The sequence below is a fragment of the Gymnoscopelus microlampas genome (genome assembly GCF_963454915.1).
Source record: "Gymnoscopelus microlampas genome assembly, chromosome: 14".
In the NCBI taxonomy this organism is placed as follows: Eukaryota; Metazoa; Chordata; class Actinopteri; order Myctophiformes; family Myctophidae; genus Gymnoscopelus; species Gymnoscopelus microlampas.
Genome location: NC_139951.1, coordinates 4,333,016 through 4,352,390, shown reverse-complemented (window position 1 = coordinate 4,352,390; position 19,375 = coordinate 4,333,016). Strand labels below are relative to the sequence as shown.

The following is a 19,375-nucleotide window of genomic DNA, read 5'->3' as shown; positions in this document are numbered from 1 at the left end:
GGGTCCATATTTGGTTCCATATTTGGTCCCATTTGGAGAGTTGCACACCCGTAAGGGGCCATTTGGAACCCCCTCAAGGAACCATGAGGGTCCCTGGACCACACTTTGAGACCCACTGGTGTAGCAGAGTGTTTCCAGTGAGCCAACATGCACAATATCAGCACCCTGACTCTGTTTGACCAGAATGGAACAGAGCCTTCATTAGAATCATTGGTAACACCTGTGAAGAAAGTAAGGAAGGGGCCCAATTTCTTTCCAATATGGCTGCTGTGCATAGAGCCCATTGAAAGAAGAGGGAGTTGAGATGTTCCTGTTTTATCTTGTTTATACCCTAATTATCAACGATTTTACCTGGTGGGACCCCCTGGAACCCCCTCTCAAGGAGTCCTGGGGGTCCCCCTGGACCCCCATGTTTGGTAAGCCAAGTCATTTCTATTCTTTATGTTTTTTTTTTTCTATTTTAGGTCAAGACTTGCAGACTTTCTGAGCAACTGTCAACCGGAGAGTCGCTCCATATCAGGCTGTCTGAAAGACAGCTATGCTGACTGTCTGCTGGCTTACTCTGGACTCATTGGTAAGTTACCATTAAAAACTGTTCTCCTGTAGAGGCAAAAGACCCGTACCAAAGATTAATATTACCCAATTGGTCAATTAGTTCGATTTACTGTTTGCACCCCTAAATTCATCTTACCTGAGGCAAGCCTCTATTTGTGGCTAGCAAAATAAGACACATTATACACATCATTATGCTTTACATCGTGGATCGTCAACAGGGGGTCCTCAGAGTTACTACAGGGGGGCTGCTCAGTCTTTCTATGATAGGAACTTTTTCAGTTTTTTACATTAACTAATAACCTATATTTCGAGGAGAACTTTAGCCAAACATAGCCGATCTACAAGGTCACAATGCCTAGCCGCAAAGAAGTTTGGTGTAGAGGGAAACAAGAGCAGACTGAGTGAAAGGTCACGTTTACTAAGTATTGAGGGTTTAAGTGGTTAAATGTCTGAAAATACACATTAACATGAATCCAACAATAACTGATGATGGTGTTGTCAAACAAGTCTATCTATGGAAAGGTTTAATCTGCAACACAATTGTGTAGTAGCCCCCTACTACACAATTGTGTTGCAGATTAAACTTTTCCCTTCTTCATCTCTCTCTCAGCTAGGGGGTCCTTGGCCAGAAAAACACTTTGAAGACCCCTGCTTTATACATAATATAACTTCAAGTATCCCTGTGATTTTAGACTTACCTTAAAAGGAGAATTCCGGACTAGCCTTTTTCTTACCTTTATCTGATTATGTATTATTGTATCCTAGAACGAGTGGTAGTAGAACATTTTCATAACTTCAATCTGAGTCCACCGCAGCTAAAAACGTGAAAGATGGTCCTTCCACTAAATTGCGCATTTTTAACGCTTGAAAATTCATATGAATTCATATTGACAGAAAACTCTCCACAGTGTTTGTGTTAGATGCAAGATTTCACCCGTGATTTCATCCAAGTCCACTTGTAAACACTACGGCAGCCCATTTGGAATCAGATATAAAAAATGATAATACTTGATTTAGCGCAAGGACCATCCGCTCACGTTTTTAGCTGCGGTGGACTCGGGATGGAGTTATGAAAATGTTCTACTGTGCCACTCATTCTAGGATATAATAACATCAGATAACGGTAAGAAAAAGGCTAGTTCGGAATTCTCCTTTAAATTAACACGTTTCAAAAATAAACACACAACCATGATTTATTTCTCTCTCAAATTGTAGATGGGGAAATATGACTTGGCCTGTGTGTGCGCGTGTGCGTGTGCGTGTGCGTGTGTGTGTGTGTGTGTGTTATTAGAGATAGCGTGCACCTTTGACCTTAGCCTAGAGGAGGCCTTTATGACCACGGTCATTAAATACCAACCACTCCTACCTACCATCTCAGAGCTGTGTGCAGACCATTTGTTGTTATATTCGGCAGCCTGGGACATACCCACAGACTAGTTGTTTGAGGGCTTCAACAACTTAGGACGCCCAAAAAGGAGGCAAAAAGGCTGGCAAAGTATTGTGCTATCTCTGCTATAATTGGCAGCCGCCATATACGGGCGGAGACGCTGTTACTTATACCCATAGAGTACTGAGTGACATGCCTATTGTATCATGAAAACATATGACATGATTTTGTGAATGCAACCCTACTGCATCTGTAATATTTGTGTCCCTGTTTGTATTCTCCTTTATGTGGACAAATAAAATGGTTAAAGTGCATGTGTGTGTGGGGGGGGTTATTTAATCCCTGTATTTGTGTCATGGGTCAGACTTGCACATTGTCATTGGAAACCACACGAGGAATGCCACATCCGCGGCAGTGCTCTGGGCTCACGTTACGTGGGAATGTCTCTGTCTGTGTTGACGTGAGATTTGATTGAAAGCGCCGGTTTTATCGTCCTCAAACTAGGAGGCCCTTGGGGTGTTTGGGTGGCGCAGGTGTAAAGTTCCTGTCCCACCGCTGTGGAGAATGTGGTATGATTCTGTCACGGTGCCTTCGGCTTGACTCGGCGCTCCAGCAAACACAATAGGCTTTGGGCCTATTTTGATAACCAATCAGGGGTGTAAAGTAACTAAAGACATGTACTCAAGTACTGTACTTAAGTACAATTTTGAGGTATTTGTACTTTTACTTCTACTCCACTACATCTCGGATCCAAATATTGTACTTTTACTCCACAACATTTATTTGAAAACCCTTATTTACTAGTTACTTTGTAGATTTGTTTTACAAAACCTACATTAACCACTTCAGCTCTGTATACATTTCGGCCATTTGAAAATAGCCGATCTACAAGCTCACAATGCGTCGCATCGTGAGCTTGTAGAGCAGCTATTTTCAAAAGATTTTTATACGTTTGAAAACTTGAAATGGGACATTCTGCATAATGAGTACTTTTACCTTTGTACTTTTACTCAAGTGAATTTTGAATTCCGGACTTTTACTTGTAACAGAGTATTTCTACATTGCAGTATTGATACTTTTACTGAAGTAAAGCAATTGAGTACTTTTTTTCCACCCCCGGAACCAATATGTATTATGTTCTACACTTTGTTATGTTCCTCCAGGTACGGTGATCACCCCAAACTACGTGCGGGCCCCATCCATCCACGTGTCGCCCTGGTGCGACTGCAGCAGCGCCGGCAACAGCAAGGCCGAGTGCGACAAGTTCGCCGAGTTTTTCACCAACAACCGATGTCTGCGTGAGTCTCAACCCCCCTTTCATGGCTCTCGTTTGTAGAGAAAATATATGGTTTCATAACCTATTAACACATTGACTGCCAGAGTTTATTCATATTGCGTGTTTTTTTTGTTTTGTTATTTTGTTAATTAAATTAATTTAAGTTTGTCTGGCTGCGGTTTTAAACACATATGACAGATCGATCAGCAGAGAGCAGCAAATTGACACCTCGCTCGACCCCCCCCAAATAGGCTCAAACAGTCCATACGTCATAACCGGATGTGACGTTTTCGACAATCGCCAATCAGGCTTCAGACCGTTGTGATACACGACGACGATGACTGTTCGTCACCCAGACTGAAGAAAATAGAAGTGGATCTCTCCGTTTTTTATACCATGTGACAAACCGTGTTTTGGCCTAAAGAGTGCATTTTTCAAGCTAAAACCGGAAACCGGAAACGGAAATCGCTGAAATTGCTTCCGGGTGAAGCGGAGGTGAGTGGAAAACGAAACTGATCTCGGAATGTAAATAAAACAGCGTGATCGTCTATTAACCTAATTAAACAATAGGACGCAGATCTGCGTTCTAGATTATTCTGGCAGCCCACGGTTTTATTTAATAGGACGCAGATATGCGTCCATGGCAGCTTATGTGTTAAGACCTGAGGCCAATTATACAAATGCCTTCTAAATCAATAGTTCTCGCACTATCAATATCTTTCTAAAATGTAAAAAAAAAATAGCAGATGTACAAGCTCGCAGCCGAGCTCTTATATTTGCAAATGTTTTAACCCATTTTGGGGCGGGAACCCCTATTTGTAACTATACCTTTCAGCACGGGAACCCCTTTTGGGGTTCTTGTTGCTATGTACAATAGCAACATACATTTGTTGTTATTTCTTTAATAAATACTTTAAGTTTTTCAGAAAACTTCAGGTCGGGATTTAGAAGGCGTTTTTAGAATCGGCCTCTGCTCTAAACGCGTCTATGTCATTTTATAGATTTATTTGGCTATTCAAAAATAGCAGATATACAAGCTCATAGCGCAGCACCGAGTGCCTCGCTATGAGCTTGTAGATCTGCTATTTTGGGGGAAATTGTGGACAATTTGTGTAAATCTTTGAATATATATTTTTAAAAATTTAACTCAAATCTTTGCTTCTGGGGGATTCTACAAATGTCTTCTAAACCCTAACAGTTTTTTGAAAACACTTGTGTTTCTATAATATCAGTGGTTCTCAAACTTTGTTCATGTCAAGGACCCCCAATTTTTTCAAAAATAGCCAAATAAATCTTAAAATGACACCGATGCTTTCCCGGGTTTAGCGGGTTAATGTCGATGATTTATTCATATTCGTGTTGGTTTTTAAAAAGGAATTCTTGGCTCACATGAATTGTAAATATTATTCGATTGGATTAGATTTCACTTTATTGATCCCTGAGGGTATGAAATTCCAGGCCTAAATATTTAGAGAAATATAAGATAACTGTAAATATGATTCATTTATTTATTTGATGCTGTTTTTTTTTCTCTCCCCCCTTCACTTCCCCTCGTGCTCTCGGGGCTTGCATGCATAATTGAGATAATGAATGGATTGCTATATTAAAAACACATTAGAATATTGAACACAGACACTGTGGGGTATCTAAGGTTCACATGGTGTTCAAATACCCTTTTGATGTCACCAGTAGAGAGTGGTGGGTGGTAAATAACTACTTTACTTTATTTTATTAGTTTATTTCCGTGTTTTTTCAATAACTTTCCATTATTTTTTTTATTTTTGGGGGGGAAATGAAAAAAGGAATTGAAAAAACACGTCTCCTCACACATTAGAAGGACAATATCAATCTCCAGCACCAAGTACGGGTGTTTTCAATGAATCTCACGTGGCTATAATGGAGTTGGAAGTTACAATGGGTTTGTATATGAAAGGGGCGTGTTTGATCAAATGAATATCAAATGTCTAAAAACTGAATCAAGCAACTTAAAAACTGTCTGGGGTGCTCTTTTATGCCCGAGTAGACGTTAAAATTACCCCAAACATGTTTGAAAGTGAAATATCCCTTTAATGGGTTAAGTAAAAAAGTGTCTTCTTCCACCACTTGTACCATTGGCCCCGATTCATAAAGAGGGTCTAAATGAATAAATATGGTGTAAATAAAGTTCGTAAAGGAGGTCGTATTTTTGGTACTCACAAACGGACGTGCAATTCATAAAGGGGTTCGTATATGACAGAGACGTGCGTATGACCAGTGCGTATGACCAGGTGTGATGATTACTCTGGAAGGCTGCATCCAACAGCATCCAACTTCAACGTCACCGTGCTAAACAGTGTTGCCATGTCCGCTTATTATAAGCGAATTTGGGCTTATTTTTCTTTAAAGTTGCTTGTAAATATTGATAGCTGTGGGATGCGTTTATTTGGGCTTGCTTCACAATTGTTTAATTGTTTTAACCGATGGTTCTCAAATATTTCTATGTCATGGACGCCCAAGTTAATATGTATGCTAATTTATCCCTATAAGCCCCATCTGAAAATGTTTTGTGCCAGCTGGAGGCAGATTTGTGTTGTTAGAATGTTTAAAAAAATCTTCCAAATCTTCCACATTTTATTACACTTTTTTTTTTTTTACATAGCAGATCTACAAGCTCACAACGGTTTAATTAAAGTGCTTATAATGGCCTAAGTGCCAGTTGCTTCTTTTGGGCTTGTTTTCCTAGACCTGGTTGCTTATTTCTCTCACAACATCTGGCAACGCTGATGTGAGTTTGAAGTTCAACTCCGCCTCAGATGCGGTGTCGCATCGCCTTGACAACTTACTGTTCTGTCTGGAAGCGGATCACGTAATAAATGCTCTCATGTGTAATGAAAATAAAGAAGTTTACAAGGTTTAACCCCATTACCAAATAAAAGGCTAATAAAACGTGGAAAGGATATTATAAGCCTTTTCTAATGAACAGTGCGCACCTCACAAAAGATGATGTTGAAAATAAATCCAGGGCATACAAGTGGAACGCTTCTATCCGATTATGGACCAGAGCTTATTGATTAAATTAGTTAATTTTGGATATCACTGTCCTACGTCGGAATGGGGAATGGTTCTGGACACAGCTTTCATCCACTTTATTTTTCCTCATCAGATGGTAATATTTATTAGGCTGTTGTGTGTGGCGTTCATGTGATCAATATACAGTAGCCTACAGTAGGCTTTACAAATTAATACCGCGGCACGGACACTGATGCAAGTCAGTCCCTCCGCAGTTTCATTAAGGCATCATAGCCTATTTTCATTATTACGTGACACTTTGGCTGAGATGGCCCGCTGGCAAACCTAATAAAACCTAATAATTCAGCTCTAAATGCGACTCATAGCCTAGAAAATAAATAAAAAGCGGTGGAATCTACATCATGTCTATATTATTAGGCTACAAGCAATACATCGTTTGACATTTATTTTTCATTTTATATATATATATATGTGTTGACAAATGTTGGGCACATTTATATTTTATTTGAGGTTTGCTACTGTTGTAATTGATTTTGGCATGAAGAATAAAGCATTCTAAAGACATACGCACATTTCAGCCGTATGGTAAGACAGCCTCGGGGCTGACCTGAGAACGTGCGCACCTGACGCACAAAACACAGACCAAAAAATCTTTATGAATCCGACTGCAGGTGTAGGATTTGTCTTAAATGCCGGTACGTACAAAATATGGTCGTAAATCCCTTTATGAATCCGGCCCAATGCTCTTTAAAACAAAATAGTGTGACTTGCTCTATATCAAACACCTTTTATAAATTATCCTAAAAAATTGACTGACTGAATGACTGAAAATAGCAGATCACAGAAACGTATCTCCTATGTCATGTCTTAGTATTTTTTTTTTTTCATGTCTTAGTTCACTGTCTTAGCTTTTTATTTGTATCACCTACGGCTCGGTCGGCGGTGCCCCTCGTTGCTCAAGTCCGCCTCAGCCGACTCAGCGCCGTTCGAATTATGTACTGATAGGGACAGAATTATAACTTATTATCCAAGCCCCCCCCCCCCCCCCATATGGTGCAATCCCCCTGGAATTAAATGCAGTTCCGCATGCGTCACATCGGTGCGTTGCCAGGTTACGGCGATCCGGTAGGAAAGCGAGACTCGCGAGAAAAAGAGCCTTTGGGGGGGATGCACTGACAAACTGACACAGGTGAGGTGAAGGCTGAGGCCTTGCCTAGGTGAATATGCTGTCTGTTTGCTGCAGCCGTTTTTATCTTCATATAATTGGTCCTCACTAATGCTCTTTATAATATGGTACCATTTTTGTTTATTTTGTTCTGTGTCCCAGAGGAGGGTTGTGGACAGTTCAGAAACCTGGAAAGTTAGCAGGCTATAATAGAAGCCATTGTTCATGCATTAATAACAGATAAAATAACACATTTGAAATCTGGTTTGAGAAGGCCAAACCCACCTACCAATGATGTCACTGGTAGGCAGGCCTGTTGAAAATGGCTGGTTTTCATTTAAAAAGAAAAAAATCTGGAAAATCTGGACGGAAGTAACGTTTTTCGGGATGTTTTTCTGTTTAAATACAACCTGAGGATGCGGTGTCCTACTCCGAACTTCTTCAGGTGGCGGAGCCAGTACAGTCACTGCTGAGCCTTTTTCCACACGTGTGTGTTGTGTGTCTTCTATTTGAGGTCCTCCTCGATGTGTACTCCGAGGAACTTTAACTCGCTGACCCTTTCCACTACAGCGCCATCGATGGAGATAGGCACATGATCTCTCTGCAGCCCATCACTGTGGTGTCGTCTGCGTACTTTATGATGGTGTTGGAGTCATGTGTGGCTGTGCAGTCATACGTGTACAGGGAGTAGAGGAGAGGGATCAGCACACATCCCTGCTCCAGTGTTGAGGGTCAGGGGGTCAGATGAGATGTTGCCCATTCTCACCACCTGATGTTGGTTGGACAAGAAGTCCTGTATCCAGTCACACATGCTTGGGTGTAGCCCTAGGTCTCGGAGCTTTGTGTCGAGTTTTGCTGGGACAATGGTGTTGAATGCTTAGCTGTAGTCCACGAACAGCATTATGTACATATTTGTCCTCCAGCAGCTTGTTGTCTATGTGCGAGAAGACGGTGTGGAGAGCCATGGCAATAGTGTCATCGGTGGATCTATTTTTGCGGTATGAAAACTGCCACGGGTCCAGCGAGGTAGGTAGCGTGGAACTGATGTATTCCGTCACCAGCTTCTCAAAGCATTTGCTGACAATCGGGGTGAGAGCGACATGTCTCCAGTCATTCGGGCATGTCAACTTGGCCTTTTTGGGAATGGGCACAATGGTTGACATTTTGAACCCTCCAGGGACCACAGCCTGGGAGAGGGAGAGGTTAAAGATGTCAGCGAAAACACCCACCACGTGGTCTGCAAATGCCTTACGGACCCGGCCTTGAATCCCATCAGGTCCGGCCGCCTTGTGGATGTTGACCCGTGCGAAAGCTGTACGCACGTCTCGCTGACTACATCCAGAGTAAAGTCACTGTGTTGAAGACGTTCACATCAATCGGCACCATGGCATCGTCACTCCCAAAGGTGTAAACCTTGTGCTCCACTGCAACAGCAGTATAACAACATCCTTCTGGTCGTGCTACATGTACCGTCCAACGGAACATTTCTCACAACACAGATCACGTTGGATTTGTAAAGTTTTGCTCTGTAAAAAAATGTGTTCACAATAACTTGGCTCAGTGACACAAACACGACATGGTCCACAAAGACGATGGGTTGGGTTGGTCAAACAAGGAAGCTGCTTACTGTTGATCTCCCAAACTAGAAAATTGTTCAGCAGTGTCGACAGCTAACTGGCAGAGGAATGTGCTAGATACAGGCAGCTTTACTCATTGGTGAAAGTTTCTAAATGACCTTTTTGTTTATTCAACGTTTCATTTTAAAGGCCATGGTTATGATGACGACATTGTGATGTTGTTGCGTGATGATGTCATTATATAGAATACCCAATGACGTTACTCCAACTGACTGCCGCCTGGAACATGCCGTTAACCAAATTAACCCTGGGGGCGCCGATGGCCTCGTGGTTAAGGCGCATACCACATAAAGGCTCAAATGCTGCGCTCACACTGGCAGCTACTGTACACCGATTTAGGCTACCATTCGTTTTCAATGTAAGCCAGCGGCATGGAGATACATGGATACATCAGATGTTTGTAGCCGCTACAACAGCTACAAAGCTACAAAAAAAATTGAGCTGGTGTCAACTTCAGCTACAAAGATACAAAGCTACAAATATGCTAGCTTTGTATCTTTGTATCTTTAGTATCTGACAGTGTGAACCCAACGTAATGCAGCCTGACAGCAAGTCGCTGGTTCGATTCGAAGAAGTCGTGAAAATAGCCGATCTCCAAGCTCTTAACGCGTTGTGAGCTTGGACATCTGCTATTTTAGCTAGTTTGGGTCCCGGGAGACATCGCATTTCTCTTTTAGGTCTCGAGCTAAAACGTTTGGGAACCACTGGTCTACTGTATTTTAGGCATGTCATTTTAGGCAAAAAATTAGCACAAAAAACACTCCCCCCCCCCATCTCCACAAGCTCACAACGACAAATAGGCTCTATGCACAGCAGCCATATTGGAAAGACATTGGGCCTCTTGTTACTTCCTTCACAGGTGTTACCAATGATACTAATGAAGGCTCTGTTCCATTCTGGTCAGGGTGCTGATATCGTGCATGTTGGCTCACTAGAAACACTCCATTTTGGTTCCCAAATGGCCCCTTATGGTGGGTGTGTAACTCACTCTCTCATTTGTACACTCTCAGAGTTATGGGGGTCCTTGAAAATAAGACCACTATGCCACACTAAATGGAACAGAGCCTTAATTAGTATCATTGGTAACACCTGTGAGGGAAGTAAGGAAGGGGCCCAATTCATTCCCAATATGGCTGCTGTGCATAGAGCCTATTGTGAGCTTGTGGAGATTGGCTATTTTCGCTATTCGCCTTTCGACAAAGTATATATGGAGTATTTGGAGCTAAGTTGAATGTGTTTTTACATGTCTATAGCGAACCTCCATGAGTGAATATTGTGTGTGTGTGTGTGTGTGTGTGTGTGTGTGTGTGTGTGTGTGTGTGTGTGTGTGTGTGTGTGTGTGTGTGTGTGTGTGTGTGTGTGTGTGTGTGTGTGTGTGTGTGTGTGCGTGCGTGCGTGCGTGCGTGCGTGCGTGCGTGCGTGCGTGCGTGCGTGCGTGTTTGCAGGTAATGCCATCCAGGCCTTTGGTAACGGCACTGACGTAGGCGTGTGGCAGCCGCAGCCTCCCATCCAGCCCACGGTGCTGGAGCCCGGCACCGCTCAGAAGGGTCGAGACAGGACCAGCAAGACCCTGGACTCCTTCTCCAACAGCCTGGACGCGCAGGCCGACCCGCTCTACCACTTCTGTGGGAACTTACAGGTGAGGGTTTTACCACTTTAAATAACATTAAGTAGTTTTAACTAACTTTAAGTGACTTTAAAGGAATAGTTCACTCATTACTGAGTGCCGCACTATGAGCTTGTAGATCTGCTATTTTTAAAGTGAACATTTTTAACTCAAATCTTTGCTTCATGGGGGTCTGGAACGAAATATTTTGAGACGGGGGTCCGCGGCCAAATACATGTCAATTTGGGGGGTCCTTGACATGAAAAATTTTGAGCACCACTGATATTACAGCAACATACGTTTTTTTTTTTTAAACTGTTGGGATTTTAGAAGACATTTGTAGAATCCCCAGAAGCAAAGATTTGAGTAAAACATGTTTGCTTTAAAAAACATATATATTCAAAGATTTGCACACATTTTCACGATTATTCAAAGAAATCAAAGCAGATCTGGGCTGGGCCGCAGCGTGGCGGTCCAGGCAACCTAGGCTGCAACGCCAGCCCGACAGCGTGTCGCGGGTTCGACTCCCGATCCCGACGACCTTTGCTGCATGTCACCCCCCCATCTTTCTCCCCCCATTTCCTGTCAGCCTATCAATCAACCTATAGTATTCTATCAAAAAGGCAAAAAGCAAACAGATCTACAAGCTCATAGCGCCAAAGAAATCTAAAGAAATAGCACAGATGCTTTTCCCGGTCTTAATGGGTTAAAGTCATGATTTTGTAAAATGTATTTTACAGTAATATACTTGCATTCGCTTGCACAGTACAGTAAATGGCTTGTTTTCAATAGACTTTATGGCTTTAACCAAACACCCCCCCCCCCCCCCTGATAAATACAATAGGCTTTATATATTAGTTTTATTAAATGAAATGATATCACACTCTTTATAAGGAGGGCTATTTATCATATTGGCTTTTAATAGTGATAATATGATTTATCAGCGCAGAAGAGATTCTCCCAGGAAAAGGGGAGAGTGGCTAGAGAAGCCATTAATCATTCTTTCACTATCCAGGTCCAAGTATTTCTGGTCAGGAACCATTTTTGTGGGTTATTGTGTATTATGTCCCCCAAGTGCTCCGCAGTCGGTTTATCATTCCCCTGAACCCCATCTCCCTATCTGTGTGTGTGTGTGTGTGTGTGTGTGTGTGTGTGTGTGTGTGTGTGTGTGTGTGTGTGTGTGTGTGTGTGTGTGTGTGTGTGTGTGTGTGTGTGTGTGTGTGTGTGTGTGTGTGTGTGTGTGTGTGTGTGTGTGTGTGTGTGTGGTTTAAAGAGATGGTGGTGGGGGGAAAAACAATTTAATTCATTTAACTGTCACAAAGCTGATTGAACACAAGCACACACACACACACACACACACACACACACACACACACACACACACACACACACACAGAGCAGATCAATATGTGCGGTGCACATTGCTCTTAGCTGGGGAAAGGTGTGTGTGAAAGAGCGTATTATCATAAATTTCATTTGCCTCTCTGTACTCGGTGACTTTCTCACAATAAGTAAATGGAGCGTTCACAACTCACTGAGTTTGCCATCGAAGCCAAAGAGAAAAGGTTACCTTACTGTACACATTACTTTATCCTACGTAGCCACCATATAAAACAACCTCATGATTTATTTCTCTCTCTGCTTTCTTTCTTTCTCTCTGCTTCTTTCTTTCTTTCTTTCTTTCTTTCTTTCTTTCTTTCTTTCTTTCTTTCTTTCTTTCTTTCTTTCTTTCTTTCTCTCTTTCTTTCTTTCTTTCTTTCTATACCTTCCTTCCTTCCTAGGCCCAGAAACTGAAGTCCAATCAAACGGTGGACAGTGGTCTTTGTGTGGTAAGAGAATTCTTCTCTTATGATCATTTTCATTGTTCTTTTAGATTGTGTTGTTGGGTCTATTGATTTGTTGTTCTTTATTATGTACATTCTGTTATGTAAAATCTTTGTTTGCAACGTACAGTATACTACTGCTGATATATCTCTGGCATTCAAATGCGTAATGTCTCTCTGAAATATATATACAATCTTTCCCATCACAAAGTCATTATAAAGTAGACAGAAAATAGTAATGGAACAGGTTTGACAGATAATTCAGAACTCAATTTGCATCAACAGCAAACATACATATATTAATGAGTTTGAAATAATGCTGTATGGCGATTATGGGCAAAATCAAATAGCATTATCTCTGACCAAATGCCCTTATGTCGATATTATGATCTAGATCAGCTATTTTTTTATTTTTTTTACCATTTCTGCCAATTTTTGCAAGTGTAAAATAAGACTTAAGTGATTGAAACCATGCATAGACAAACCTGACAGTTTGCCATATAAAGACATTACGATATCCAAACTACGATACGACAATTTCGATATCTAGCCTCATATCACAATGTGAAATATCGATATATTTCCCAGGCCTACTTTCAAAGTGTGTTTACCTCAGACTCTGTATTTAAAACTAAACGTTGGCATCTTTTGCCTCCCTCAGGATCCTCAAGCGGACGATCCCAGTAATTCCAACAACCTGGCGAGGAATTCCCCAGCGGATCTCTTCTCTCTGCACTCCTCTACTCTGCTGTTGTCCCTGACCTTCACCGCAACGCCCATGCTATCATATCCTTAATTCAAATTCATTAATTAAACCAAAGCGCCCCTAATCTGGGGGCGCGGACATTCAGCAAAAACAACCGATCTACGAGCTCAAAGCGAGCTTTTGAGCTCGTAGCAGATCGGCTATTTTCGCGGAGGGATTTTGGTGTACAGGGAGAAAAGGAACGGACCGAGAACAGAGCCCTGGGGGAACCCCGGTCACAGCGTAATATAATAGGATTTTAAGATCCCTGGCCTTTGTAGATCTTTCCCACCACATCATGGATAATAAAAGAAATAAAAAACAACACCTCCACTTTTTACTCCCCGACAATGATTTGACTCATTTGAAATTCTTGGACATCCGCCTGACACCCTGGGATTTGGGGGGGGAAACGAGGCAGGCAAACGCAACGGCAAAGATAAGGGAGCCGGGAGAAGAAAAAAAAACACGGGAAGAGATGGCTCCAATTCAAGGATGCTTTTCTGTCGCCTCTCACAGGCTTAAACTATATCCGATCTGTTGCAGGCAGATTACACAGGAAGGAACCTTCAGAGATACAGACCCCTGCGAGGGCTTGGTTTCTTTTTTTTTCCTTGTGGAAAAGCGACTTTTGGGGGGAAACTTCTAAAGTCAACTCTGTAGGGAACTATTTGGAACGCTATTATGCTCTGGAGTTGACCTAAGCAGGGAAGCAAGGAATCTGCGGGGGAAACAATTTGATTCGTTGGAAGCGTATGAATATGTGCACATCTTGACTGCAAAGCAGTGCATCCGAATGCACATACAGTGGTAGAACCTTGATAATGTCAGGGGTGGTACCCCTCTGGTGCCCCTGTGGTACCACCTATTTTTGTGGTACCACGTTTTTCTATGTGGTGCCACTAGATGGAGGTAGAGAGCAACTAATGCCCAGACACAGGCATGTGGTACCACAGAGGGACTCTGTTATTACTGCCGTTATCAAGTGCTAACCACTGTACAGTATGTCTGCTGAACCTGTGTCCCGTCTGTAAATGATGCCTTCAGCTGATGAACCGAGCAGAGACTTTAAGCAAGGCACGATGGATCATTGACTCATGGATTATTTTATTGTTTTAACCCATTAAGACGGACCCCCCCCCCCCCCCCCCTCCATCTGAAAATGTTTTGTGCCAGGGACCCCGAGAAGAGGAGAAAAATGATTCAACATTTTTCAAACACTTTCAAGATTTTTCAAAAAAATGTTCAAAAATAGCAGATGTACAAGCTTGCAGCGCGGCACAAAGTGACGCGCTGCGAGCTTGTATATCTGCTATTTTTGAGAACTACTGTTCTAAACCACTGTTCTAAAGACACAGATGCTTTCCCAGTTTTAATGGGTTAAAGGTGCACTTCGCCCATTTTCAACCCATCTTCATATAATTGGTCCTCACCAATGCTCGATGGCACCATTTCTGTCTCGCTCTGTGTCTCGGAAAGAACAATGCAAGAACAATTGCTTTCTATTCCAGCACGCTAGCTTTCCAGGGAAGAGAAAGGCTGTAGTTTCTATTAGCTTGGAATCCCCAACGATGATGTCACTGGTAGGCAGGTTTCTGAACTGTCCAAAGAGACACAGAGTGAGTAGACAGAAATGGTGCCATCTTATAGTGAGGACCAATTATTAGAAGATACTATTATTGCAATATATACAACTATACAAAAAGTTATGAATTGTTGTTTTTATTTTCTATATTAGTACTTCATGCTCATTTCCAAATACGGCAGCAAATTCTATACCCTAAAAAACATCACTATACATTTTCAATATGAAAACAGGTGTGATTTAAAGGGATATTTAACTTTCAAACATGTTTGGGGTCATTTTAAACGTCTACTCAAGCTTTCAGGAGCACCCCAGACATGTTTTTATTTGCTTGATTCAGTATTTAGACATTTGATATTATTTTTATCAGACACGCCCCCTTCCTACAGTACACAAACCCATTGTAACTTCAAACTCCATTTTAACCATAATGGATTAATTGAAAACACCTGTCCTTGGTTCTGGTGACTGATATTGTCCTTCTAATGAATGAGGGGGCCGTGTTTTTTCAATTACTTTTTGCATTATTTTTTGGAGGGAAAATGACAAAATTAAATTAAATTAGTGACAAAAGTAATCGAAGAAACATGGCCCCCTCACGCATTAGAAGGACAATACCAGTCACCAGAACCAAGGACGGGTGTTTTCAATGACTCTCATGGTTAAAATGGAGTTTGATGTTACAATGGGTTTGTATAGGAAGAGGGCGTATCCAAAGAAATTAATATCAAATATCTCAATACTGAATCAAGCAACTTGAAAACTCTCTGGGATCCTCACAAAAGCCTGAGTAGACGTTAAAATGACCCCAAACACGTTTGAAAGTGAAATATCCCTTTAAGATTTTGACTATTCCATTGGCGTGTCTGGAGCACGTACAATGTTTGAAAAGCACTGCTGTGAGATATTTGCACTCATATCCTCAGCAAAGTAAAGATCTTTATCTCAAACCTACTGCTCCTCCGCCACACCCAGAAGAAAATGACTCTACAGTTGTGTTCAGTGAAAAGTAGCATTTACCCATTAGGACCCATTTTTGCTTTGGCTATTAAAAAATAGCAGATCTACAAGCTCATAACGCGGTACCGGGTGCCGCACTATGAGCTGGTAAATATGCAAATAAATGAATAAATCATGAAAATGTTTGCAAATCTTTGAATATATATATTTTTAAAGCGAACATTTTTTAACTCAAATCTTTGCTTCTCTGCTTCTTCTACAAAATGTCTTCTAAATCAGTGTTTTGAAAAAAACCTGTGTTGCTATAGTCAGTGGTTCTTTTTCATGTCAAGGACCCCCACAATTATATGTATTTGGCCGTGGACCCCCATCTCAAAATATTTTGTTCCAGGGACCCCCCAGAAGCAATGATTTGAGTTACAAATGTTTGCTTTATTTATCTTTTTTCCTTTTTCCACATCACCTCTTGAATAAATATGTTGTACATATGACTACATGTAGTGTACTATGCTCTATCATATAGTATGCTGTCTTTAGCTTGTAACATAATTGTCAATTGTGTTTTAATGAGAAAGTATAGTGTTGTCGCTGCTCTGTGCCGGCTTTCTCCAGTGTAACTACTGTATGATGTAATAACGTGATGTACAGTCAACGGGGTGATGGTTTCTTTTGTTATGTGATTATATTTTTGGTGGCATAATTCAGGGGTCTTCAACGGGGGGTCCGGGACCCCTAGGGGGTCCTCAGAGCTACTATAGGGGGTCCGCCAAATCTTTGTGTGATAGGATTTAGTTTTTTTTTACATTAAACCCTAGAATACCTTTTCTGAGGGGAACATTAGCCAAAAATAGCAGATCTACAAGCTCTCAACGCCTCGCGCTTTGGCAAAGAGGCTTATAGGTGTAGAGGGAAAAAAGCGCAGACTAAGTAAAAAAAACTTTAATCTGAAACACAATTTTATACAATATAGAGTAGGGGGTCCCTGCTTCATCTCTCTCTCAGCTAGGGGGTCCTTGGCCTGAAAACGTTGAAGACCCCTGGCATAATTAATAACGTTTTCACAAGCTGGAAACAGGATTTCCAACAAGCTTCTTTTTTTCTCTGCAAAAATAATCCAAGCGCTGAAAACATTGACGGCAAAGTCTTGACTAGGATTGGGTTTTTAGGATTTTAACAATAACGTTTACGGTCCAATTCTTTGACGATTCCCTTTAAAGATTCCTATATTTGACTAAATCAATATAATTTTGACCTTCATTATCATTTTTGATACAAAAAAACGAATTAAATCATACATAAGTTAATGCTAGCCTGGTTCCAGATAAATCTGTCATTGCAACAAAATAAATTGCACTTGGCAAAATCCAATCGCAATAGAGATTGGATTTCTCTCCCTCCAAAGTTGTGAGGGACCAATCAGGGTCCAGTATGCAAATATGGGGCGGGTTTATCACCAGAGGCTTTTTTTTAATTTGCCCCTCGGAAATGCAGAAATTCCAGGCTAACATCTACGCAGTGATATTAGTCTAGCCATGCCAGGCTACATTAATGCATACATACTGTATTATTGCAGTGGTTCTCAAAGTGAGGTTCCAAATGGACCTTTACAGGTCTGTAACTTTGAGAGTGTACAAAATGGTAAGGAACCATTAACTCCATTTGGTTCCATTTGTACACTCTTAGACCCTGTTTACACGACAACGGTCTCTACAGAAAACGGCAAAATAAAGTATCAGATTAGATGGCCGTTTAGACGGCAAGGTTTATCAGGGGTTGAAAACACAACAAAGTGAATACTCCTTCCAGAGTGGAAATCTTTGAAAACGCTGCGCCTAGCGTTTCTATGTATACGGAGCAAGACGGTGTTAGCCAGTGTTGCCAAATTCTGCGAGAGAAATAAGCAACCAGGTCTATGAAAACCCAAACGTAGCGACTATAGGCTATGGCAATTTGAAAATAGCCTATCTACAAGCTTGTAGATCTGCTATTTTCAAAAAAGAAAAAAGTAATCTTGAGAAGAGAAAGTAATAGGGGTAATTTTGGAACATTTTTTAAACATTTTAACTCTCTTACTGCCAGACTGGCTGCGTTTGCCCACTGCCAGCGATTTTTCGATTTTCTTACCTTTTCAAGTAGTCACAGAATATTTATCTCCAGTATGATCAATCCACTGATGGTTGCTAATCACGGAGGGTTTCACTGTGCTTACGCCAACAAAAAAAAAAAAGTCATTGCGACCTCCCGTTCGCTTTTATACGCCTTTGAAAATAGCATGTCTCTGCCAAAAATACATAGTAAAAAAAAAAGTACACAGGAGCAGAGATACAGCCCTTTTAAGTTATAAGTTAACCAAGAAGTGAATGGAGCAGCAAATCTTCGGTACCTCACGATATCTTGGGTTCTGAACGTTTTTCTCAAAAAGGTCGTCATAAGTCGTTCTTGGCAGCCAGGGCATTATGACGATGTCTCATCATAAGTCGTTCTTGGCAGTGAGAGAATTGTTAATAACACAAATTTTGTATGGGGGTCCCTGGCACACATTTTTTTCAGATGGGGGGGTCTGTGGACAAATCTTTTTTATTTTGACAGCAACTACACTTTAAAAACAAGCCCAAAGTCGCTTATAATAAGCAAACATGGCAACCAAACAAACATGTGTTACAAAGTAGGACGAAAGTTGTTCTACGCATGCGTGACTGGTCTATCTGGCAGTGCATTACCGCCACCTTGCCACCTGGCATGCACGCTGCAGCGTTTTCAATAACTGCTGCGTCTCCGCGTGAACTCAGGATTAGACAAATGAACGCAACGGCTCTTCGCCGTTTTCCCTAGAGACCGTTGTCGTCTAAACGTGGCCGCAGAGTTATGGCGGCCCTTGAAATTAAAAGGTTTGAGAACCACCGGTACTGTAATTGTATAGCAGACATGAAGTCCACATACTGTACCAGCTCTGACAGTGTGATAAAACCGAACTTAACTTAAAGGGGAAGACCACTCATTTTCAACATTGAATTTTTGGCTCCGCCCCCTCAGCCAAAAGTACACCCTGCGTATGTCACTTATCACATGACCTCAATCAATTATCCAGTTCTAGGCAACATAGAGGGGGGGGGGGGGCTTTTTTCTTATTTCCACACAACAGCTCTAAGGTGTATTAAAGACATAGTTCAATGTTGAAAATGAGTGGTCTTCCCCTTTAACCACTTTCAGCCTGGTGTCCCTATGTTGGGTTTGTCATTATAGGTAAACATATATAAAAGAAAAAGAAAACAAATCTATAATAGTGAAAATAGCAGGTCTATGTTGTGAGCTTGTAGATCTGCTATTTTCGCAATTCTTTGTAAGACAAATGGGGCTTAATTGGTTTCAAATCAGCTTTGTATTGCTGAAGAATGCTGGTAGGAGGGGAGACCTTTGTTAATCCTGTGGGGGACATTCTGTTTCAGCTTTAGCCAGCTGATGGCTAAAGCCAAGGTCATGATGAGAAGTGCTCAGGGGGGGGGGGGGAGCAGTTAGGGGTTAAGTGTCTTGCTCAAGGGGGCTTGGACACACAAACTGGGCGGACCAGGAGGTGAACCAACGACCTTGTGATTACAGCCTCTTTACCCACCATTGGTGGAAGAAGTA

At 41.6% G+C, this 19,375-nt stretch overlaps 1 protein-coding gene across 1 annotated transcript in view; it reads left to right on the top strand.

Annotated features, from left to right (window-relative positions):
- LOC311059617 (GDNF family receptor alpha-1-like) overlaps window positions 1–13,254 on the top strand; it is a gene marked incomplete at both ends in the record, with an annotated part of 92,096 nt that extends 78,842 nt beyond the window's left edge. The window contains 5 exons of the mRNA XM_084077621.1: window positions 465–574; window positions 3,106–3,240; window positions 10,475–10,668; window positions 12,417–12,464; window positions 13,120–13,254. Of these exons, the coding sequence (XP_083933747.1) occupies window positions 465–574; window positions 3,106–3,240; window positions 10,475–10,668; window positions 12,417–12,464; window positions 13,120–13,254 (622 nt within the window). The remainder of the gene's footprint in view (window positions 1–464; window positions 575–3,105; window positions 3,241–10,474; window positions 10,669–12,416; window positions 12,465–13,119) is intronic.
- Between the last annotated feature and the right edge of the window lie 6,121 nt (window positions 13,255–19,375).